At 35.0% G+C, this 24,435-nt stretch overlaps 2 protein-coding genes and 1 pseudogene across 7 annotated transcripts; 1 reads left to right on the top strand and 2 right to left on the bottom strand.

Annotated features, from left to right (window-relative positions):
• Positions 1-374: 374 nt before the first annotated feature.
• Positions 375-2,395, top strand: LOC9326541 (annotated as a pseudogene). The gene is made up of 3 exons (XR_002329422.1): positions 375-1,554; positions 1,649-1,877; positions 1,960-2,395. The product of XR_002329422.1 is annotated as a phosphatidylinositol 4-phosphate 5-kinase 6 (transcript).
• Positions 2,396-12,645: 10,250 nt separating this feature from the next.
• Positions 12,646-15,219, bottom strand: LOC9326540 (nuclear transcription factor Y subunit B-9). Of its 3 annotated transcripts, none has more exons than XM_021014145.1 (2): positions 14,703-15,219; positions 12,646-13,464 (listed from the first exon to the last, which is right to left on the bottom strand). In XM_021014145.1, the coding sequence occupies exons 1-2, from the start codon at positions 14,751-14,753 to the stop codon at positions 12,832-12,834; spliced, it is 684 nt and encodes a 227-aa protein (XP_020869804.1). In that variant the 5' UTR covers positions 14,754-15,219; the 3' UTR covers positions 12,646-12,831. The 3 variants fall into 3 exon arrangements, with proteins under 3 accessions (XP_020869804.1, XP_020869805.1, XP_002890478.1); XM_021014146.1 differs by having other exon boundaries at positions 12,646-13,527; positions 14,702-15,218; XM_002890432.2 differs by having other exon boundaries at positions 12,646-13,474; positions 14,703-15,218.
• Positions 15,220-18,476: 3,257 nt separating this feature from the next.
• On the bottom strand, positions 18,477-21,685 carry LOC9326538 (nuclear transcription factor Y subunit B-9). Of its 3 annotated transcripts, none has more exons than XM_021014144.1 (2): positions 20,534-21,685; positions 18,477-19,358 (listed from the first exon to the last, which is right to left on the bottom strand). In XM_021014144.1, exon 2 carries the CDS (start codon positions 19,296-19,298, stop codon positions 18,663-18,665), a length of 636 nt encoding a protein of 211 aa, XP_020869803.1. In that variant the 5' UTR covers positions 19,299-19,358; positions 20,534-21,685; the 3' UTR covers positions 18,477-18,662. The 3 variants fall into 3 exon arrangements, with proteins under 3 accessions (XP_020869803.1, XP_002890476.1, XP_020869802.1); XM_002890430.2 differs by having other exon boundaries at positions 18,477-19,305; positions 20,535-21,685; XM_021014143.1 differs by having other exon boundaries at positions 18,477-19,295; positions 20,535-21,685.
• Between the last annotated feature and the right edge of the window lie 2,750 nt (positions 21,686-24,435).

The following is a 24,435-nucleotide window of genomic DNA, read 5'->3' as shown; positions in this document are numbered from 1 at the left end:
TGCAAAAAAACAGAGATTTTTTCTGTAAATCAATTTTTTTTTTGGTGATTTCTTGTAAATCAATTTAGTAATAAGACTTATGTCATTGTCCCAAAAAAAGGAAAAAAAAAAAAAGTAAATTAATTAATCTCTGACTGTGTAATATAGTGGCACGTGCCAGCTTTGCAACAGTAAAGCTAAAAAACCGTTCATGTTTGGATCCGTCGACCAATATACATATTACCGTCATCACCGGTCACCCCTCTCTTCCTCTCCATCCAACGGCTCTCCTTCTTCGATTCACTTAATCAACCGTCTGATTTTAATCTAACGGTCCTTATTAAATCCAATGTTATCACTTTCTCTCTTTAAATTAAACCCAAACCCGGTCTAATTTCTCTTCTCTCGATTCTCTCTCTCATTCTCTCTTTAAGTGAGCTTCGCCGTTAAAATTTCTCCGGTACCGGAAAATTAACAAAAGAGAAAGCGAATAGTCACTGTTACAATAATTACAAATCTCTCCCTCTCTCTCTTTCTTTGTCGAAGTCGTGCGTGATGCTAGTTACGGTGGTGAAGCAGCGGTTAGTGTACTCTCGCCGGAGAAATCGGTTATAACCGGAATCTCACTTCCGTGATCGAAGACTCTGTTTTCCGGTTTTGATAGTTTTCGAAGTTTTTGAGAAGAAATGGAAAAACAGGCGAAGCTAACGAGGACACAGTCGTCGTTGCTCCGGTCATCGTCGAATCTTCGTTCGTCATTTCAAAGCTTATCTTCAATCGTCGAAGGCGAACAAGATCTAGAAGCCGGAGAGAAAGAAGAGAAGCAGAGAAGAAAACCACCTAAACCATTCGGTTCATCAAGTCCTAAATCCGGTTTAACTCGGATTAACCCCGGTTTAGCATTCACAATGGTGTCTCTCTCTTTCCTCAGTCTCTCATCGTTCTTCTTCTTCGTCGTCTTCTCACAAACCGATGAGATTCTCACACCGGAAAATCTTTTACTAGCTTTAATCTTCCTCAATCCATCTTCTTCTTCGCCTCCAAGAACATCGCTCTTCTTAACCAAACCGTAATCGCAATCAAACAAATCTGCGACGAAACCACTAAAAACTTCGGTTTTCAGAGCAGAAACTCAAAATCAAAACCGGTACAATGGTACATCGGAGACGATACTAAACCGGAGAAGAAGATCATAAAGCGGTTCGTTAAAGAAGGAGTTCAATTCTACAGTAATGGAGATTTCTACTAAGGTGAATTTCACAAAGGGAAGTGTAACGGAAGTGGTGTGTATTACTATTTCGTGAGAGGAAGATATGAAGGAGATTGGATAGATGGGAGATATGATGGTCATGGGATTGAGAGTTGGGCTAGAGGAAGTAGATATAAAGGTCAATATAGACAAGGTCTTAGACATGGTAATGGAGTTTATAGATTCTACACTGGTGATTGTTATGCTGGTGAATGGTTTAATGGTCAAAGCCATGGTTTTGGTGGTCAATCTTGTGCTGATGGAAGCTCTTATGTTGGTGAGTCTAGATTTGGTGTTAAACATGGTCTTGGTTCTTACCATTTCAGGTATACATATCTGTCTTGAATCTTGATTTAAAGTTTTTTTTTATTTTTTTATGTAATCTGATTTTAAAAGACACAATCTTTGTGTTTTTGTCAGAAATGGAGATAAGTATGCAGGAGAGTATTTTGGAGACAAGATTCATGGGTTTGGTGTGTATCGATTTGCTAATGGTCATTGTTATGAAGGAGCATGGCATGAAGGTCGTAAGCAAGGGTTTGGTGCTTACTCGTTTAGAACTGGTGATGCTAAATCTGGTGAATGGGATTCAGGGAAGCTTGTAACTTCTCTTCCTCTTGCGAGTGAGCCAGTTTCAAGAGCGGTTCAGGTAATTTTTTTTGTTAGACCAGAGTTGACTCAGTTGTTGGAACTGACAAAAAGTGAAAAACTTTAACTTGAAAATATTACAGGCGGCTCGAGAAACAGCGAATAAGGCAGTGAATCGGAGACGAGTAGATGAGCAGGTGAGCCGAGCCGTGGCTGCAGCTAATAAGGCTGCTACGGCTGCAAGAGTGGCTGCTGTGAGAGCCGTTCAGAATCAAATGGATGGTAAATTTTGTCAAAGTTGAAAAGAAAAAAAATGTAAAAATCTTTTCTTGTTTTTTTGGGGTTTTACCGGTCTTCTCTGTAACCCTGATTGAGCTAAAAAAAATGGTAGCTTGTTTCAGAGGTTTGTGGCACTGAGAGTAATTTTCTATCTTTTTACTAATGTAACAAACTGTAAATAGTTGAAGAAGCTGGTGGTTTTACTTTTGTTGTAAATCAACGGCTTGAAATGGAGTTTTTTTAGTTTTGTTTTGTTTTGGTTTTGATCGAATCTTTGGGAACAAGTGATTTTGATTGATATTATGATTCTTGATCTGGATCACTGACAATATCGATTCCCTTCAGAATATTAAACAATGAAATAGTAAGTTGTTTTTTTTTTTTTTTTTTTACGATCAAACTCCATATATTAATTCACGGATAAGAACTCTCTTCTAGAGAGAGCCAATCGGATACCGTCGAACTTACATGGGAAAAGCAAAACCTGCGTATTCTTTCACATTTTGCAAGATGATCGGCGGAGGTATTACCACTACGAGGGATATACTTAATACTAAACATAGAAAATAAGTCTCTATAATGCACAAAATCCCTCATCTCTGTAGAAAAAGTAGGCCACTCCTCAGGACTTGAAGTCATCTCAATAAGATCTGTGCAATCCGTAAGAATGATGATAGTATTAATCTGAACCGCAAGTAAACACTTCATCGCCCATAATAGTGTCTCCAATTCCGCATGCAGAGGGGAGAGGCTTCTGCGTGAGCCCTTGAGTCCTAGGTGCAACAATCTTCCTCCACACGTAACGATACACCCATATCCTTTGTCTTTATTTGACCCCAAGAATGGATTAGATCGAAAGGACTTTCCTGTCGAACCCCTTTGTGTCTGTATGAATTTCTGACCGCGCGGAATCTCCATAGCCAATTTTCCATTTTTTATTATGAAATTATAGGGTGCCTTTGGTACTACTCTTATTTCACACGATCCAGGAACTTCCATAACGTTGGCGTGATTCGGTTTGAGCAACGGATCTTGACGTGATACATCTTCGTAATGAAAATTGAGTGGAAACATGAGTTGGCTTTTACAGTATCTATAGAATAAGCTGACTCATCCTACTCCTCCTTTCCGAAAAGATCTACACTCGCTGATTTTGATCTCCTGAAGCGTGTCCTTCGCTATGTTAAAGGCACCATCTTTCATGGGCTGTATATTCACAAAAACAGCAAGCTCAATGTTCAGGCCTTCTGTGATAGTGACTGGGCAGGATGTACATCCACGAGGAGGTCTACAACTGGATTCTGTACGTTTCTCGGATGCAATATTATCTCCTGGTCCGCAAAACGCCAGCCCACAGTGTCTCGTTCTTCTACGGAAACGGAATATCGAGCCCTTGCACTAACGGCTGCGGACAGCTTTTTCTCATCATAGGGGGACGGAGACGGTTAGTCAGCATTCCACTACCAACGAGCAGCAAACTCCTAGATGTATCTCTATGCCAAGACCCGTCAATAAAGCACACCGGTCTATCGTCTGGAGGTGGCGTCACCTGAACCGTCGAATTCCTCACAGGTTGGGGGTCCTCTCTCTGGTTTGCCCGTCTCCACTCCTCTTCCTCCTGAGTTGCTTTGTTCAAGGTTTCCTGGGGCGGTTCGCTCAAATTATCAAAGATCTTTCGATTTCGCGCCTTCCAAATGTACCACATGATCCATGGAAAAGCCCTTAGGCTCTCTTCATTTGCACCTACCTCCTTACCCCGCCAATACAAATAATCTAGGTTATTGTACAACGAAGATGATGGAAATAGGGCAGGAGATGAAGGAATATTAGAAAGGGCCCAGACTTGTCTAGCTGGAGGGCATTCAAAGATCAAGTGATTAATCGTCTCTTCTTCTGCACCACATCTAGGACATCCTTTATCTCTACCAATATGGCGATAAAATAGTCGTTGGCAGGAGGCCAAACAACCTGACACACATTGCCACACGAAATGTTTTAGTTTTCGCGTAGTTTTTAATTTCCAAGCTTGCGCCTTAAGTGCCGTAACACTAGGTCCCTGAAAAGGGTGGTCGCAAACAGGGCGAGAAATGGTTCTCGCGGCCTCATATCCAGATTTGACGGAATAATTGCCCGACTTCGTCATGGTCCAGCTATATCCATCCCTCGAGACGTTAAGGCTCGGTTTTATCCCTAGAATGAGGGTAATCTCATCCGGAGGAAATAATTCCCGGAGCCGCTCAATTTTCCATTGTTTTGTACCAAAGTCTATTAAGGTGTTGACGTAGACTAATGGGTCCCACTCTATATTCAATCCCTTCGGGGGACGAGCCGGGTCGTCTGGAATCCAAGGATCGGTCCAAATGCAAGTCTCAAACCCAGATCCAATAGTCTTGCGGATTCCATATTTAAGGACATCTTTGGCGGCCAACATACTTCGCCACCCGTACGATGGCCGGTTAGAGACAGTAATCTCTAATGGGCTATTATACCGGAAGTACCGTCCTTTAAGAACCCGAATAAGGAGTGATTCCGGAAATCTTAGCAATCTCCATAATTGCTTCGCTAAAAGTGTGAGATTAAAGTCTTCCAGGTTCCTAAAACCAAGGCCACCATCCGAAAGTTGTGTACAAATTTGATCCCATGCAATCCAGTGGATTCCCTTACTATCCACTTTATTACTCCACCAGAATCTGGCAATTGCAGAATTAAGTTTGGAACATATTGCTTTTGGCAATAGAAAACACGACATGACATATGTCGGAAGAGCTTGTGCCTGAGACTTAATTAGGACCTCTTTACCGCCTTTAGAGAGGAATTGAAAGGACCATGAATTAACTCGTGTTTGTAGTCTATCTCTTACAAACGCAAAGACTTGGGCCTTGGAGCCATGGATCTTTTCTGGAAACCCTAAATATGTCCCCATCCCTCCTTCCCGCGAAATCCCGAGGATTGATTTCATTTCTTGTCTTAGGGGAGTTGGGACCTCATTACCAAACATAATGGAAGATTTGGTGAGATTAATCTCTTGACCCGACGCCCGGCCATAAGAGCGGATAATATCGATAACCTCTTTACTCTGTTGGGCATTGGCTTGGCAGAAAAACAAACTGTCATCTGCAAACAAAAGATGAGATACTCGAGGGCTTGCAAAAGAAATCCGGAGACCTTGGACTTTCCCTTCCCTCTCGGCCTTTTTAATCAGAGCTATAAGTGCTTTCGTACAGAGTATAAATAAGTACGGAGAAATGGGGTCTCCTTGACGAATTCCACGTGATGGTCGAATACGACCTTTGGGTTCCCCATTAATCAGGACACGATATGAGACGGAGGTGATACATTGCATTATCCAATTGACCCATTTGGGGTCGAACCCCATCTTTTCCATAAGGGCTCGAAGAAACGTCCATTCTACTCGGTCGTATGCTTTGCTCATGTCCGTTTTTAGCGCCATAAACTTTTTTCGGTTTGTCGGGTTAGAGCGTAGAGCATGGAAATTCTCCTGAGCGATTAGGATGTTGTCAGTGATTAGTCTGCCCGCAACAAACGCAGATTGTGTCTCGGATATCAGATCCGGAAGGAATTTTTTAAGACGCAAGCTCAAAATCTTCGAGATTACCTTATAGCTTACATTGCATAAGCTAATAGGCCGAAAACCCGACATTACCCTCGATCTCTCTCCTTTTGGTATTAGACAAATATTAGTCTCATTTAGTTTCCCATCAAAAATACCGGAGCTTAAGAAATTCTTCACCATTTTAGTGAGATCGCCTTTTATAATTTCCCATAAACGTTGAAAAAATAATGCCGTCATCCCATCCGGCCCCGGGGCCTTCGTCGGATTTAGGGAGAATAGGGCCAGCTTAACCTCATCTTCAGTAACTTCTTTGACCAAAAACTCGTTCATAGCCGGAGAGACTGAAGGGGATATATCATTAAGTACTACCGTGGGATCTACCTCGTTCGAGGAGGAGAAGAGATTGTGAAAATAATCCACAGCGACTCTCTCGATTCCTTCTTCATTATCCACCCATGCGCCATTGTCATCTAGAATGCCTAGGATTTTATTCTTTGCCCTTCTTTGTTTTGTTAAAGCATGGAAGTATTTTGTGTTTTTGTCTCCTAATGCCAGCCAATTTTGGCGACTCTTTTGGTACCAATAAATTTCTTCTTCTGTGTAAGCCTCTCCCAATTGTTTTTTAAGATCACGAAGCGATTCTAGAGAAGTTTCATCATCAGCATAATTTGCCTCAATCTTATCATGGAGTTCTTTAATTAGGGTCTCCGAATTTGTTCGGGTTGATTTCTTCCAAATGGAGATTACTCTTTTGCAATTTTGAATTTTCTTCATTATGGGTCGATCTTCCCGTAGCCCTTCACCGTTCCAACCTTCCAGCACTGCTTCTGTAAGCCCGGGTTTCCCTATCCATCGTTTGTCAAACATAAATATTCTCGAAATTTTTTTCGGTTTAGATTGAATAGATGCAAGTAATGGTCTATGGTCCGACCCCCACATCTTTAAGTACTCCACATTGGTGTGGGAAAAGATATTGTGCCATTCTTCATTCCCCATGGCTCTATCAAGCCGAAATCGTATCTTACCATTAGACCGTTGACCAATCCATGAATATTGATTTCCATGATAGGAGAAATCAATAAGACCACATGAATGTATCATAGCACGAAATGGTAGAAAGGAGGCTTCCGAACGTTTTTTCCCTCCTCTTTTCTCATGATTCCCTGTTATCTCATTAAAATCGCCAATGATAAACCAAGCCTCGGATCTTGCGACTCCGATACGCATTAATCTTTCCCACACATATTCGCGGTTTGAAACAACAGGGTCACCGTAAATAAATGTCATAAAGACCCGATTTCTATTAATAATAGTTTCGATATCGATTAACCGGTCATCAATAGTAAGTTGTTTATTCGGATTACTATAATAATTTTGGTTGCCCAAGAAAAAAAACAAAAAATTTGGGAGAAGCATGAAGAAGATTCTTTGTTCGGCGCTATAACCCTTTGCGATTTCCCAAAATTATTGTTTTAAACAAACATCCAATGTCGTGATCCAGAAAATATCAATTTCATTAATACAACTTATTTATGGTCTCTGCTGTTTTAGATGCAATAATTCTATTTTTTTTATTCCTGATTTTTTTTAATAACTATTTTAGCTAAATTCTTTTACTATTTGTCTAGAAGTTCCAATTCTTTTGCAATATTGAGAGTTAGCAGTTTATTTATTTCCAAGAATAAATACATGAAACAGTATTCAGTTTGGAAATAGAAACATGTTTCTATGTTTTGTTTGAATAAATTAGAAGCTGACATAATATGTTATGGATGTTTATATGACTTTTCAAATATTATGTAATGTTTTGAACCAAAAAAAAAAAAAAATGTAATCTACAGTTTTAGTAATTTTATGTATCAAAACCAGTGTTCAAGAAAGCGCTAGGCGCTAAGCGGGCGGTGACCCAATGCCTAGCGCCTAGAACGCCTAATCGGGGCCTAGGCGATTTTTTAGGCGGTTTAGACGTTTATAACATAAAATATTATAAATATGATATTATATATAAAAGTTATATAAAATATCTATATAAAACTAAAAATTATGAAATTATAAACAAAAATTAGATAAAACATTTATTTATATTTATATTAAACAATATATGAATATTTATAACTATATATATAAATAAAACTCTAATTAAAATTGAAAAAATACATTAAACAAGATCTGTGTAATTTTAGGCGGTCAAGGCGGTTATCTAGGCGTCGCATAAGAGCCTAGCGCCTAGTCGGGGCCTAGGCGACCGCCTAGACCGCTTTTTAGAACACTGATCAAAACATCGAGTCCGAATAGGCGTCGATCTCAATGTTTCGTTTTGAATTGGTTAACTAGAAAAGGCAAATTTGAATTTTTTTTTTTTTGGTTACTTCAAAATTTTGAATTCTAGGTGACAGCAATGTGTTACTCAGTTTTCTTTTTATGGGATATGGATAAGATAAGAAATAGTTAAGGATATTTTTATATAACTAGTACTACAAAATAAAATTATTTTGGTTACGACAGGAACACATCCGATGCATACATGTTTCGTCGCATAAAAGAAAAGTTGAAGAAGCCCATGTGTCTTTATCGATCACCATCTATAGAGGATATCATTTGGGATTTATATCTAATTTTATATATCCTTATCCTTTCGTTTTCTTATATATCTATAAAACTATACGCCACTGATCACATGGTTTCTTGCTGGATTGGTCTCCCTTCGCCTCAATATAATCCAAACAAGCGAGCAAAATTTTCCAATATATTCATCCAAAATAATTACGAAATTCGTATTTGTAAACTAAAATAAAGTGTTTGATACATATTTTCTATACAAGGCTTATTCCAAAACGTTTAAAATATACATACAGCACTAGTAGTCTAGTACATATATTCGGTAAGAAAATTCTAATTAGCTTCAAATAAACCACTAGACAAAATAATTACCTGTAACAAAATAATTCAACGTGTAGGTTATTCTCTTTTAGTTGAACAAAGAAAAAGACAAAGGTTATTCTCTTTAAAAGAAATTCAAAGAAGAGTGTCTTTTTTTTTTTTTTTTTTTTTGTGCAAAACGAAGAGTGACTTTTTTTTTTTTGTCAAAGATGGTTGGTTTGCATTAAGTAAAAACCGGTACAGATACAGGGGAAATTGAATTTAAAGCAGATTTAGCTAAATCATCAGCTTTCCTATTGTTTTCTCTCCTAACATAAACGAAACGAACTTCAGCAAAGGTGAGAGAGATGGTGAGGATATCATGTAGAATCCCATGGAGTTCCGAAAATTGGAGCTCCCCGTTGAGCGCTTTGACTAACTGTTGTGAGTCTGAAGCGAAGAGAAGAATTGAGAATCCGAGAGCGGAAGCAGATTGGGTGGCCAGGAGAACCGCTGAAGCCTCCGCCATTAGAGGGGAGGAAACGTTGCTCGCCACTGCTCTGTCCTGGATCTCCGTTTGTCGCAGAGGATCAGAGAAAATCCAGCCGAATCCTGCATCTCGGGTGTCTTCACGCCAAGCCGCATTTGTAGAACATCTGATCGTATCAAGTCCGGTCGTCGGTACCGAAGAAATGAACGGCTTCGGGGTCTGGCTAGAAGGATGAATCTGAGCCCCAATCCATTCCTTTGCCAAGACAATGGCTTGAGAGATAACATCCTCGCTTGATTGCTGTTTCTGTTCAAAGATCTTTTTGTTTCTGCAGGTCCAAATCGACCACATAATCCAAGGGAATAGGAGTCCTTTGTCAATTCCAACTGGTAGGAGACAAGTGAGATGATTTGCAGCTTCGATCCCTAGTTTGAGGCTGGTTAATCGTGCCGTCGATAAGGTGTTCTTGAAAGGAGCTTGGTCCCAGATCTGTGAAGCAAAAGGGCAGGTGAAAAACAAGTGAAGACAAGATTCATCCTCACCACAATGAGGACAAGACGTTGTAGGGTTAATACCCCTGGCCTTTAGAGTTGATCCCACAGGGAGGGCATTCTTCATTGCTTTCCAAAGGAGGAACTTGATTTTAGGGGAGCAGTATGTATTCCAGATGTGCTTATTCCAGTTGAAGACTATAGGTTGGGAAGGAGAGCTGGAGGCTTGGGAGGGCAAGGAAGCAGCCGCATGATACCCAGTTTTTGCGCTATAGTCTCCATTCTTTGTGGGAAGCCATACATAATGATCTGTTGCTCCTAGCTTACTAGGTCGGAGTAGAAGGATATCTTTCTCATATTGCGGAAGATAAAGGCTTAATTTCTCTCTGTCCCAGCACTTTGAAACAGGGCAGATTAGATCCGCAACTTTCATTAAAATATTGATTTATAGTATAGTAAAGATAGATTTATGTATCAAAATATTAATTAAATGTTATACTTTTGAACAATACTAGATTTTATGAAATATTTAAAATATTGATTAAATAACACTACATTTTGAAATCTCTGAAGTATAAATATTATTAGATGCAACAATATTAGATCTTAATGTGTGTAATATTCTATAAAGTATAAACCCATAAAACACTTTTCTATTTTAAATAATTTGAAAGCGTCACTTTTTTTTTTTGGTAAACCACTTTTTTTTCTTCTTAAAAACTGTTTTTGTAATCCATGTAAATGTATTATTTCTTACAGCCTCCGCATGTAATTTTTCTGACAGCACTTTGACTAAACTGTTGACTTCGAAATCTAACCACTGCACACACAAATTAATTATCCTGCAGATAGAGAATTACTGGTTTACAGATTTCCCATCAAATTTAAAGTAATGTGCACTCAAATATTTCAAAGCATCTATTTTTAGTTTGAACTTTTAACTATATATTTTTACATATTTTTTTTTGTTAAATATTAGTATAAATATTTTTTTGATAAGTATTGAACTTTTTAACTATTCAAGTAAGCTTTTAAGACAAAAATAAAACTAGGACTAAGAATTTCTTACTAGAAATGAAAACAAGAAAAAACAGTTTACTTCTAACAAATATACATGCATGAAATATAATGTAAATCCTCGAGTGGTCAATAATTGATCTATAGAATTAGAGAGCCTATTGTTTCTTTAATGAAAACCTCGACCTATACCTTCAATTATTTGCTATAATTAATTAGATATAATAATTTAACACCTTAGTATTCAAAAAATAAAAAAAAATTGTGGACGAGAGAAGTCAGAAGAGGAATGCTTGTTTCGGCATGCATGTCTCAGCTTCTTTGATGTCGAAGTTTATTAAAATGTTCATAGTCGCATATGGAGTAATAAACTCGAATAATCATTGTTATGACTTGTGCGTTTTTTTAATGTATTTGAAATTAATTGTTGTGCATGTATATTTAGTTTAATACATATTGTTACGATTAAATTAAAGGAATGCGGGGATTGCTTAATTTGTTGGTCCAATGGGGTGCCATTAACTGACAAAAATCATAATACCTTGGTCAATGTACGTCTTCCAAGTTACTCTTACGCAAAATATTATGAGGCTAATTCTCCCATTATTTTTCAGCACACCTCTATGTTATTAGGATTGGGCATTTTCGAGTAGAGATGAACTGGCAAATTACAAGAAATTACATTACGTAAATATGAGTTGAGATAGGTGAATATATCAACATTGGAGATTCTTGCGAACATATATGCATGACGAGAAATGAGATAGAGAGTGAAAAGTAATTTGACCTTGCATGTTAACAAAATTAATAGAAGTGATTTTTCATTTTTTTTTTTTGCAATAAACTTATATTAATCTTTAGGCTACATCACGAAAAAAACATGAGCTCTTTACCCTTCGGCGTTGATTAACAAAAAAATAATCGACCATCCATATATGTTAAACAAATGAATACTAGTAGTATATATATAGTAATGCTGATATTTCTAAGTGTTTGAACTCCCATTATTTGAATTCAAAAAATGAACGGACAAGTAAACCTCTCCAATGCAATCATAACGCTTACAAATTTTTTTTTTTGTGCAAAGGATGGATGATTCAATTGAAAACTAGAGTTGGGCCAGGCCCAGTACAAAGGAGAGTAAGGCCTCCTTGGCCAACGAATCCGCTACAGTGTTTTGAGATCGTGGGATAAAGCGAAAAGAAATTGCAGAGAAACTTAAACATAGATCAAGGATGTCGAATTGAATCCCGTGGAGTTCCTTTACTTGAAGCTCCGATTGAAGTGCTTTGACGAGTTGAGACGAGTCAGAAGCAAGAGAGAGCTATGTGAAACCAAGGTTTCGGGCGTGTTGCAACGCGAGAAGGGCCGCCACAGCTTCCGCGATCAGAGGGGAGTTTATGTGACACTGTGTGGGTGTATCAAAAATATTATTTTAATCAATTTATAATAAATAAATTATTTATTTAAATTATAAATTATAAAAAAAGAATTTGACCAATAATAAAATGACAAGTGGAGACACAGTTTCTCAAAGTTTCTCAAACCAGAAACTGTGTCTACACTCTCTCCTACTTTTTTATTATTTTTTATTTTTTTAATCTTAAGATATTCCTCAAGACATTACTGTTGGAGATACTCTCAGCCGGTGAAACTTTTCTGGTCTTTGTCTTTTTGTGTTGTGGTTGTTGACTAGGCTCATTTGTTGGGTTTGACTTCACTTGGGCCATATCTTTCACATTGCTGCTCATAGAGAGGAGTGGAGGTTATTATTATATAGAAGGAGGAGTGTAACAACAAATGAACCTAATAAAGATCTAATTTTTTTGAAATCTTTAATGGTACAGTCAACTCTATAAATAACATAAACTGTTGTGCGTCAGACTTGAGAGTCTTACAAAAATCCTATATTTTGGTTATTAAAGTGTTTATGTGGTCAATGCATTTGGACCACTTGCTTCATTTTGAATTTTGATTTTATAACCCTTTTTGTTTGCATATATAAATCTTCTAACTATATAAAAAAAAGCAAACTTGGTTCCTATAATGTTTAGTTATCTTCTAACTATAGCAGCTTTAAAATTACAAAAACCTTTAGATCATGTAATATTGCATAGAGTTTCATCCAAAAACACTTTTTCATTTGCATATATAAATCAGTTCTCGAAAAGTATTGAAACTCAACACTTTTCCTTAAAAGGAGCAACATTATATATAGAAATGTTATTGATAATACAAAGATAAAATATCTATTCAAACACATGTTTTGAATCGATATACATAAAAATGAAGAATAATTCCATCTTCACTTATACTGACCATATTGGTCATACGCCGGCATTCCGTTAATGGAAGACGAATAGCCACCACCAGCACTTGATTCGTCCTGACCCGACGACCCGTTTTGGTAGAACCGACCATCTCCCATAACCATGGATTGGTCCAACATACCATAACCATAAGGACCAGGAGGAGGTAGGCCATGAGATGGGCCATGTGGTGGGCCGTGAAACCCAATACCATTTCCTCCATAGGCCTGTCTCAACGACGGTGGCTCACCTCTAAGTGCCGACCCACGATCGGTCTCTATCTCACGGTACCGGTTAATAAACACGGTGAGGGGATCCACGTAGTTATCGAACCCAAGCTTGCTCATAGCCCAAAGGATATCTTCAGCAGTTATGGTCTTACGTTGCTCACGTTGGCAACGCTCGTTGGCTTCACCGGTCACGAAGCTTATGTACTCGGAGACACATTCTTGAATCGTTTCTTTGGCGTCGTCAGAGATTTTAGCGTGCGACGGTAAGATTTTACGCATGATTCTTATGACGTTTGCGATTGGCATGTACTGGTCTTGTTCACGAGCCATACATGGTGGTTGCTGCTGGGCCACGATCAATCGACGTTGCTCTTCACGTATCTCAACAGCTCCATCATCCATGGCGATCGGAATTTTGCAGGAAAAAATTGAGACGACGATTGTGAAAAGCAGAGAGAAAATCTGAAGAAAGGTTTTGGGGTTTGTTAAAAGAGGAAAAAGGGTTTAATGTTAACCGAACCATGGTTAACTTTTAACTATTAACTATGGTTAATAATAACCGTACGTTTTTGGCCTGGACATAGTCAACTACATTTGTTGACTAGACTTATGGACCCCGTTGAGTAGGTACTGTTCAGATTCTTGCCGTTACGTTTCTAATAAGTAATAACTATAGAACAAAAATGTCAAAAGGATCTTTCCTCTTCTCGAAATACTTAAATTTTGACATAAATATAACTTTAAAAGTATAATTGTATAAACACGTATTCCCAAATTCTTTCGTTTAGTTTATTACAAAAAACAGAAACTCAAATTTTGAAGAAGAACATCAATTAATTTACGGAGAAGAAGGTATGACTCGATAAAGTAGACATTTATTTCATGTGAAGGTTCCCAATGGTAAACGTTAAAAGAATCACAAGATTAAAGTTAATGACACCCACTAGAATAAACACAGTAAAAGGAAAATTTTGGACAAAAATTCACTTAGATTTTTTCCAAAAAACAATTACTAATAAATTTTGAATTGTAAAACTTGGGACTAGTAAGACTGTTTATATATACTTAAATGTTTATTAAGTATAAAAAAATTTCAGTGTCTTTTAATTTTTTGTTTTTTAGTGTCTTTTAATTTACTGTAGATGCTTTTAGATAAAGGCAGAGAAACGAGAATCTCATTTTGAAACGGAAAAAAAAAAAACTCAACCGTTACAACGAGAAAACTCATAGAGAAAACCAATAAAATCCCCTCCCCTACGTTTTTAGAATCGAAAAACAAAAAAAAATAAAACAAAAAAATTGATACTCAAAAACATTCCTCGTGCATGCACGGGAATATTCAATGAACACATATGAAAGATTTGTTTAATTTCTACCACACCATGGAAATATTTGAATCAAACTTTGACTCAGTCATGATGAGACAATACACATATCAAACTCTTGCATGCATGTATAAAATCGTCTTTTCAGAGCCATTCCCAAAACCTTCACAAATTCTAAAATTAATTTTCGAGAAAGAAAGCCTCTACTTCTTTGTTGAAAAGACTCATAAAAATCAAAAAGCAAGTCTCCAATTTTTCATGAGCATATAAATATACATGGAGGCAAGTATATAAATAGCCACTTAGATTAACAGAGATGGATTTGGGTAGCTGATAGTGAGAGAAGGAAGCTCCACGTTCCATTGTTTCCCTGCCGTCTTTTTTTTTTTGTTCTTTATAAAATAATTATTTGAGTGATTTGTTGCATGTAAAGAAAGGTTGATGGTTGAGTGGTTTTATAGAGAGATGATACAAATGGCAAAGGAGGCGGTTCTTACGAGGTCTCTATATCTCTTTCCCATTGGCTAATTTCATTGGCTATGTGGCCAGTCAAACTGCTCTTCTCTCATTGGTTGTTTTTTTCACAAATTACCAAAGCTAATTGAGTAAAAATTAAAGACTCTATTAAGAAAGAAAGAAAGATAAGAAGAAGATTTTTACACATATGAGGCTCTCTTTGTTTATAGATAAATGTTGGTTTAACATTTTCTGAATACATTTTTAATCAAGAAAGTATTTGATTATCGAACGGCGGAGAAAGATTTACGTGGCATTATTTTAATTATATATACTTTATGGGAATTTAATAAAATATACATTTCATTAAATTCATTGTTTCTTAATTAATGAAATTGAAAATTATTTTTAAAAAGATTCTCTTACTCGAAATGGTAAATTTTGGTAAATTTTAATATATATATGCGTTACGAAAATGAGCTATAAGTCTACTGTTTTTAAAACTATGTATCACGTGTAATGTATTTTTAATTTGAATTAGCATTTTAAAGTGTTTAAGGGATTACAAAAGTTTAGTAAAAGATATTGGTGTTAGATGCATGTTACAAACTTACAATTGAATGTTGCTTTGCATTTTCTAATACATAAATAACCAATAAATATATAAATCCAACACCCTAGTAATCCAATGGTTGATAAAGATTTTTGTGGCATTGTTTAGTTATCTGTTAGTTTCTATCAATTTATATTTGGATAAGTTTGGTAGAAACAAATAAAAAAAAAAGTTACAAAAATTAGAAAAACTAGGATTGGTGTTGTGTATCATTAAGAAGTTGCTTATATTATTCATCATTTAATATTTCTGATGTAATTTTTTGGTCTATTTTAATTTTTCATTGAGAGGTGGTTTAATAAGGATGTTGGACTAATCTACTAGATTTATAGTATAGTAAAGATAGATTTATGTATCAAAATATTAATTAAATGTTATACTTTTGAACAATACTAGATTTTATGAAATATTTAAAATATTGATTAAATAACACTACATTTTGAAATCTCTGAAGTATAAATATTATTAGATGCAACAATATTAGATCTTAATGTGTGTAATATTCTATAAAGTATAAACCCATAAAACACTTTTCTATTTTAAATAATTTGAAAGCGTCACTTTTTTTTTTTGGTAAACCACTTTTTTTTCTTCTTAAAAACTGTTTTTGTAATCCATGTAAATGTATTATTTCTTACAGCCCCCGCATGTAATTTTTCTGACAGCACTTTGACTAAACTGTTGACTTCGAAATCTAACCACTCCACACACAAATTAATTATCCTGCAGATAGAGAATTACTGGTTTACAGATTTCCCATCAAATTTAAAGTAATGTGCACTCAAATATCTCAAAGCATCTATTTTTAGTTTGAACTTTTAACTATATATTTTTACATATTTTTTTTTGTGTAATATTAGTATAAATATTTTTTTGATAAGTATTGAACTTTTTAACTATTCAAGTAAGCTTTTAAGACAAAAATAAAACTAGGACTAAGAATTTCTTACTAGAAATGAAAACAAGAAAAAACAGTTTACTTCTAACAAATATACATGCATGAAATATAATGTAAATCCTCGAGTGGTCAATAATTGATCTATAGAATTAGAGAGCCTATTGTTTCTTTAATGAAAACCTCGACCTATACCTTCAATTATTTGCTATAATTAATTAGATATAATAATTTAACACCTTAGTATTCAAAAAATAAAAAAAAATTGTGGACGAGAGAAGTCAGAAGAGGAATGCTTGTTTCGGCATGCATGTCTCAGCTTCTTTGATGTCGAAGTTTATTAAAATGTTCATAGTCGCATATGGAGTAATAAACTCGAATAATCATTGTTATGACTTGTGCGTTTTTTTAATGTATTTGAAATTAATTGTTGTGCATGTATATTTAGTTTAATACATATTGTTACGATTAAATTAAAGGAATGCGGGGATTGCTTAATTTGTTGGTCCAATGGGGTGCCATTAACTGACAAAAATCATAATACCTTGGTCAATGTACGTCTTCCAAGTTACTCTTACGCAAAATATTATGAGGCTAATTCTCCCATTATTTTTCAGCACACCTCTATGTTATTAGGATTGGGCATTTTCGAGTAGAGATGAACTGGCAAATTACAAGAAATTACATTACGTAAATATGAGTTGAGATAGGTGAATATATCAACATTGGAGATTCTTGCGAACATATATGCATGACGAGAAATGAGATAGAGAGTGAAAAGTAATTTGACCTTGCATGTTAACAAAATTAATAGAAGTGATTTTTCATTATTTTTTTTTGCAATAAACTTATATTAATCTTTAGGCTACATCACGAAAAAAACATGAGCTCTTTACCCTTCGGCGTTGATTAACAAAAAAATAATCGACCATCCATATATGTTAAACAAATGAATACTAGTAGTATATATATAGTAATGCTGATATTTCTAAGTGTTTGAACTCCCATTATTTGAATTCAAAAAATGAACGGACAAGTAAACCTCTCCAATGCAATCATAACGCTTACAAATTTTTTTTTTTGTGCAAAGGATGGATGATTCAATTGAAAACTAGAGTTGGGCCAGGCCCAGTACAAAGGAGAGTAAGGCCTCCTTGGCCAACGAATCCGCTACAGTGTTTTGAGATCGTGGGATAAAGCGAAAAGAAATTGCAGAGAAACTTAAACATAGATCAAGGATGTCGAATTGAATCCCGTGGAGTTCCTTTACTTGAAGCTCCGATTGAAGTGCTTTGACGAGTTGAGACGAGTCAGAAGCAAGAGAGAGCTATGTGAAACCAAGGTTTCGGGCGTGTTGCAACGCGAGAAGGGCCGCCACAGCTTCCGCGATCAGAGGGGAGTTTATGTGACACTGTGTGGGTGTATCAAAAATATTATTTTAATCAATTTATAATAAATAAATTATTTATTTAAATTATAAATTATAAAAAAAGAATTTGACCAATAATAAAATGACAAGTGGAAACACAGTTTCTCAAAGTTTCTCAAACCAGAAACTGTGTCTACACTCTCTCCTACTTTTTTATTATTTTTTATTTTTTTAATCTTAAGATATTCCTCAAGACATTACTGTTGGAGATACTCTCAGCCGGTGAAACTTTTCTGGTCTTTGTCTTTTTGTGTTGTGGTTGTTGACTAGGCTCATTTGTTGGGTTTGACTTCACTTGGACCATATCTTTCACATTGCTGCTCATAGAGAGGAGTGGAGGTTATTATTATATAGAAGGAGGAGTGTAACAACAAATGAACCTAATAAAGATCTAATTTTTTTGAAATCTTTAATGGTACAGTCAACTCTATAAATAACATAAACTGTTGTGCGTCAGACTTGAGAGTCTTACAAAAATCCTATATTTTGGTTATTAAAGTGTTTATGTGGTCAATGCATTTGGACCACTTGCTTCATTTTGAATTTTGATTTTATAACCCTTTTTGTTTGCATATATAAATCTTCTAACTATATAAAAAAAAGCAAACTTGGTTCCTATAATGTTTAGTTATCTTCTAACTATAGCAGCTTTAAAATTACAAAAACCTTTAGATCATGTAATATTGCATAGAGTTTCATCCAAAAACACTTTTTCATTTGCATATATAAATCAGTTCTCGAAAAGTATTGAAACTCAACACTTTTCCTTAAAAGGAGCAACATTATATATAGAAATGTTATTGATAATACAAAGATAAAATATCTATTCAAACACATGTTTTGAATCGATATACATAAAAATGAAGAATAATTCCATCTTCACTTATACTGACCATATTGGTCATACGCCGGCATTCCGTTAATGGAAGACGAATAGCCACCACCAGCACTTGATTCGTCCTGACCCGACGACCCGTTTTGGTAGAACCGACCATCTCCCATAACCATGGATTGGTCCAACATACCATAACCATAAGGACCAGGAGGAGGTAGGCCATGAGATGGGCCATGTGGTGGGCCGTGAAACCCAATACCATTTCCTCCATAGGCCTGTCTCAACGACGGTGGCTCACCTCTAAGTGCCGACCCACGATCGGTCTCTATCTCACGGTACCGGTTAATAAACACGGTGAGGGGATCCACGTAGTTATCGAACCCAAGCTTGCTCATAGCCCAAAGGATATCTTCAGCAGTTATGGTCTTACGTTGCTCACGTTGGCAACGCTCGTTGGCTTCACCGGTCACGAAGCTTATGTACTCGGAGACACATTCTTGAATCGTTTCTTTGGCGTCGTCAGAGATTTTAGCGTGCGACGGTAAGATTTTACGCATGATTCTTATGACGTTTGCGATTGGCATGTACTGGTCTTGTTCACGAGCCATACATGGTGGTTGCTGCTGGGCCACGATCAATCGACGTTGCTCTTCACGTATCTCAACAGCTCCATCATCCATGGCGATCGGAATTTTGCAGGAAAAAATTGAGACGACGATTGTGAAAAGCAGAGAGAAAATCTGAAGAAAGGTTTTGGGGTTTGTTAAAAGAGGAAAAAGGGTTTAATGTTAACCGAACCATGGTTAACTTTTAACTATTAACTATGGTTAATAATAACCGTACGTTTTTGGCCTGGACATAGTCAACTACATTTGTTGACTAGACTTATGGACCCCGTTGAGTAGGTACTGTTCAGATTCTTGCCGTTACGTTTCTAATAAATAATAACTATAGAACAAAAATGTCAAAAGGATCTTTCCTCTTCTCGAAATACTTAAATTTTGACATAAATATAACTTTAAAAGTATAATTGTATAAACACGTATTCCCAAATTCTTTCGTTTAGTTTATTACAAAAAACAGAAACTCAAATTTTGAAGAAGAACATCAATTAATTTACGGAGAAGAAGGTATGACTCGATAAAGTAGACATTTATTTCATGTGAAGGTTCCCAATGGTAAACGTTAAAAGAATCACAAGATTAAAGTTAATGACACCCACTAGAATAAACACAGTAAAAGGAAAATTTTGGACAAAAATTCACTTAGATTTTTTCCAAAAAACAATTACTAATAAATTTTGAATTGTAAAACTTGGGACTAGTAAGACTGTTTATATATACTTAAATGTTTATTAAGTATAAAAAAAATTTCAGTGTCTTTTAATTTTTTGTTTTTTAGTGTCTTTTAATTTACTGTAGATGCTTTTAGATAAAGGCAGAGAAACGAGAATCTCATTTTGAAACGGAAAAAAAAAAAACTCAACCGTTACAACGAGAAAACTCATAGAGAAAACCAATAAAATCCCCTCCCCTACGTTTTTAGAATCGAAAAACAAAAAAAAATAAAACAAAAAAATTGATACTCAAAAACATTCATCGTGCATGCACGGGAATATTCAATGAACACATATGAAAGATTTGTTTAATTTCTACCACACCATGGAAATATTTGAATCAAACTTTGACTCAGTCATGATGAGACAATACACATATCAAACTCTTGCATGCATGTATAAAATCGTCTTTTCCGAGCCATTCCCAAAACCTTCACAAATTCTAAAATTAAATTTCGAGAAAGAAAGCCTCTACTTCTTTGTTGAAAAGACTCATAAAAATCAAAAAGCAAGTCTCCAATTTTTCATGAGCATATAAATATACATGGAGGCAAGTATATAAATAGCCACTTAGATTAACAGAGATGGATTTGGGTAGCTGATAGTGAGAGAAGGAAGCTCCACGTTCCATTGTTTCCCTGCCGTCTTTTTTTTTTTTGTTCTTTATAAAATAATTATTTGAGTGATTTGTTGCATGTAAAGAGATGTTGATAGTTGAGTGGTTTTATAGAGAGATGATACAAATGACAAAGGAGGCGGTTCTTACGAGGTCTCTATATCTCTTTCCCATTGGCTAATTTCATTGGCTATGTGGCCAGTCAAACTGCTCTTCTCTCATTGGTTGTTTTTTTCACAAATTACCAAAGCTAATTGAGTAAAAATTAATCCCATAAGTCTGAACTTGGGAACTCCCAAACGCACATTCTCCCACAAGCATTGATTCCCATTAGGCCAAACAAGTAAACCTTTCCCAGAAATCACACCGCTACGCCACTCTCCAGTATACTGATTCCCATTTCTCCAAACATACCTACCTCTACCATCTTTTAGATTCCTTCTCCAAGTACCTTCATAAAAATCTCCATTTGCATAACGCTTTTGTCCATGACCATGTTTCCTATCAGCAACCCAAGTACCTTCACAGATACTTGCCGGATCCGTGTGGAAACCCGCCGGAGAAGCTTCCGATGTAGAGATCTCCGTTCGGTAGCGGCTTCTCAACATCAACTAAAGGCGTGGGAGTCACGCGCCGAGTCGTTCCTTGAGATCTCGATCTCACCATTTGAGTAGATTGAGCTAACAACACCAAACCGTCTCGTCTCTCTTCTTCCTCCTCTTCACCAAAACGCAGATTCTTCTTCTTCTTCTTCTCAACGACGTTTCTGCTTAAAATGACTTCACTAGCTTCTTCTTCTTCGTCTTCTTCTGATTCACTCATCAGAGAAGAATCTTCCACTCCTCGACTCACAATGTTCTTCAATCTCATAAAATGTCATTCGTTTGAAATCTAGGGGTTTAACAGATTCCGCCGTGAAAAAAACTCAATGGAGAGAAGAAAAACACATTTCTCCGGCGACTCACCACCGGATTTTCAAATGGGTTGAAAAAGATGGAAACTTTTTGTTGATCAAAGATTTTCACAAGTTTTCTAAATCTGAGAAGAAAAACCTTTGTGAGATTTTGTACAAACGCTACAAGAACATCAAAAAAAAAAAAAAAAAAAAAAAACATCAAAAGAAGAAAAGTGGTAATAAACAGAGACAGAACTCAGAAGAGAGAAAATAAAAACACTGAAATTTTTTAATTTATAAATAAATTTTGAAAACCAAAAAATTAGTAAATAGGAAAGAAAGAAAAAGTATTGGGAAGCGGACACAAAAAGCCCACCAGCCCGAAAAAGAAACCACAATATTATTAAAAACTTAAAACGACACCGTAGTGTAAACATAAATTAATACTCGAGATTGTTTCGAATGTTGGGGTGGATCCCCAGTTAAAACCTAAAAGCACTAATTAATTTTTGTCCACATCAATGAAAAATCACACGAGACGACAAATATAATTATCAGATATTGGGAAAGAGAGTGTATGGTTGAATGTATTTTTCCCATTCATACACCATAACGCGTTGGTACTCTACGCCATACTTTCCCATTCCATATTCAAGGCATCTCCTAGCAAAATCATTACTCTTCGCTGTATAATCTTATTCATACTTAAAATCTGAAAGCTCTTGTTTCTTTTCATTTCTTTTTTGCCGCTTTCAATTCTAAAACCCACGAGGCCACGACCTTTTCCGATTCTTAGCCATAATTTATTTGTATATATAACTTGTTTTTCATTTTTATATTGTCATAGAATACACATTTTGATGATTTGCAACAACAAAAAAAAATTGTTGGCGAAGTACGGACTTAATTGTCCACAAATAATCTAATCGATTTATTCAACCCACAAAGTCTGGTAGTATACTCCAAATCTGATGCAAAACATCTTTGTTTTTTTTTTTTGTCAACTCCCAAATCAAAAGAATCTCTAAAAATAGTTGGGAAAGTTACTAGATTAACCCAAATTATGAGTTTAATTACTAGAATGTCTCAAAAAATTTAGGGGTTAAATGAGTTATTTTCATGACCATAATACCCTTTCTCTCTTTGTTAGAAATAAAAAAAAAAGTCAAAAATACCCTTAGATATATTTAAAAAACGTGGTGAAAAAAAATTTGGAAAAAAAAAATTATTTGAAAAATCTGCTGGGTTAGTTGTGACAGGTTTATTTACCATGACAGACTTATTTTTCTATGACAGATTTTTTGCGACAGATTTTGTTTCCCCTACAGACTTACTTAAAATAGGTTACGACAGATATTTAATTAGTAGCAGATTTTTTTCTCACGACAGACTTATTTTATGATGACACCACAGACTTTCGTAATTTTGACAGATTTATTAAAATGTGTGGCAGATTTATTGTTTTAGTGGCGTCAGACTTATATTTTTCGAGAAAAATCTGTCATAATGTAGAAGATCTGTTATTAAAAATATAATTACTAGTTTGACTTATTAGTGATAACGATTTATTTTATGTTATGACAGTTTTTTTTTTCTTAACAAAAATCTGGAGTGTGATAGCAGATTTGTTATATAAAAATATAAATTGCTAGAATGACATATACTCACAACCGAAATATTTTATGTTATGACAGATTTTTTTTATATTATGACAGATTTCAGATAGACTATAAAAAAATCTGTCGTATGATGACAGTTTTATTGATGAAAATAAAATTTTAATCTGCACAATAAAGTAATGACAGACATATTCTTATCGCGACAGATTTATTTATAATAAGATGGTTCTTGTGTGGCTGTCTCCTTGTTAATATATGATAAAGATAATTTTTTCTTCGTTTTTATATATTTTTTCTTTTTAATTTTTTTTTGTATTTTTTTGTTTTATTTTTTTTGTTTTTTTAAAAAATTTTTTTGTTATGTATTTTTTTTTCATTTTAATTTTTTTGTCGTTTTATAATTTTTTTCTAATTTTTTTATTTAATTTAGTTATTATATGTTAATTATTTTATTTTAATTGAATTGAAAATAAAATGGGTAGTTGTTTTCTTTTTGTTTTTTATTTATTTATTTGTTTTTTTCAATTTATATATATTTTTCATTTGTATTTTTTGTTTTTTTTTTCAATTTTCCTTTTTTGGTTTTATATCTTTTTGTTTTTTATTTTTTATTTTTTTTTATTTTTTTCAATTTATATATATTTTTCATTTGTATTTTTTGTTTTTTTTTTCAATTTTCGTTTTTTGGTTTTATAATTTTTTTTTTGTATTTTTTAATTTTCTATTTAATTTAATTATTTTATTTTAATAGAACTGAAAATAAAATGGGTATTTTGTCTTTTAACACAAAATTTGTGTTATTCTAGTAAACCACAATATTTGGGTGTTAATCTAGTTATTTTTCTCCAAATTTGAGTCAAACTAGGTAATTTTCAGAAAATAGTTTTACACAACATTTTATTTTATTGACTACTTATTTCGAAAGAATACATGTTTTTTCTATAGTGTCTTTGGTTACTTGTTTTTGACGAAAACAAAATATTGGCTTATTGAATTAGAGTGTTTAGGCAAATCAACACATCAAACACGAATACAGTATTACGTGTTTAATCGGCTAAGTAACGCAAGAATAATACTCGTACATATTCGACAATATTCAGAAAACTTTTTTATATTTTAACAACTCGTGGCCATTATGCCCATAAGGCCATAACTATGTGGCGATGTTAAAAAGAAAATGAATCATAATCAAATTAACAGTCCTTATCATAAACCTAATTGGCTAAATTTTAACCTCAAAGAAGGAAGGTGAGGCCAAACAGTTCCTTTTAAAGTTGGACCAATTAAGCTGACCTGGCATACAAAGTGGGATCTGTTATTGGGCTGTCACGGCTCATCCTAAAATGTCGTC

This window comes from Arabidopsis lyrata, assembly GCF_000004255.2.
Source record: "Arabidopsis lyrata subsp. lyrata unplaced genomic scaffold ARALYscaffold_1, whole genome shotgun sequence".
Taxonomy (NCBI): domain Eukaryota; kingdom Viridiplantae; phylum Streptophyta; class Magnoliopsida; order Brassicales; family Brassicaceae; genus Arabidopsis; species Arabidopsis lyrata.
Note: the sequence above shows the minus strand (reverse complement) of the source record. Positions and strands in the feature narration are given on the sequence as shown.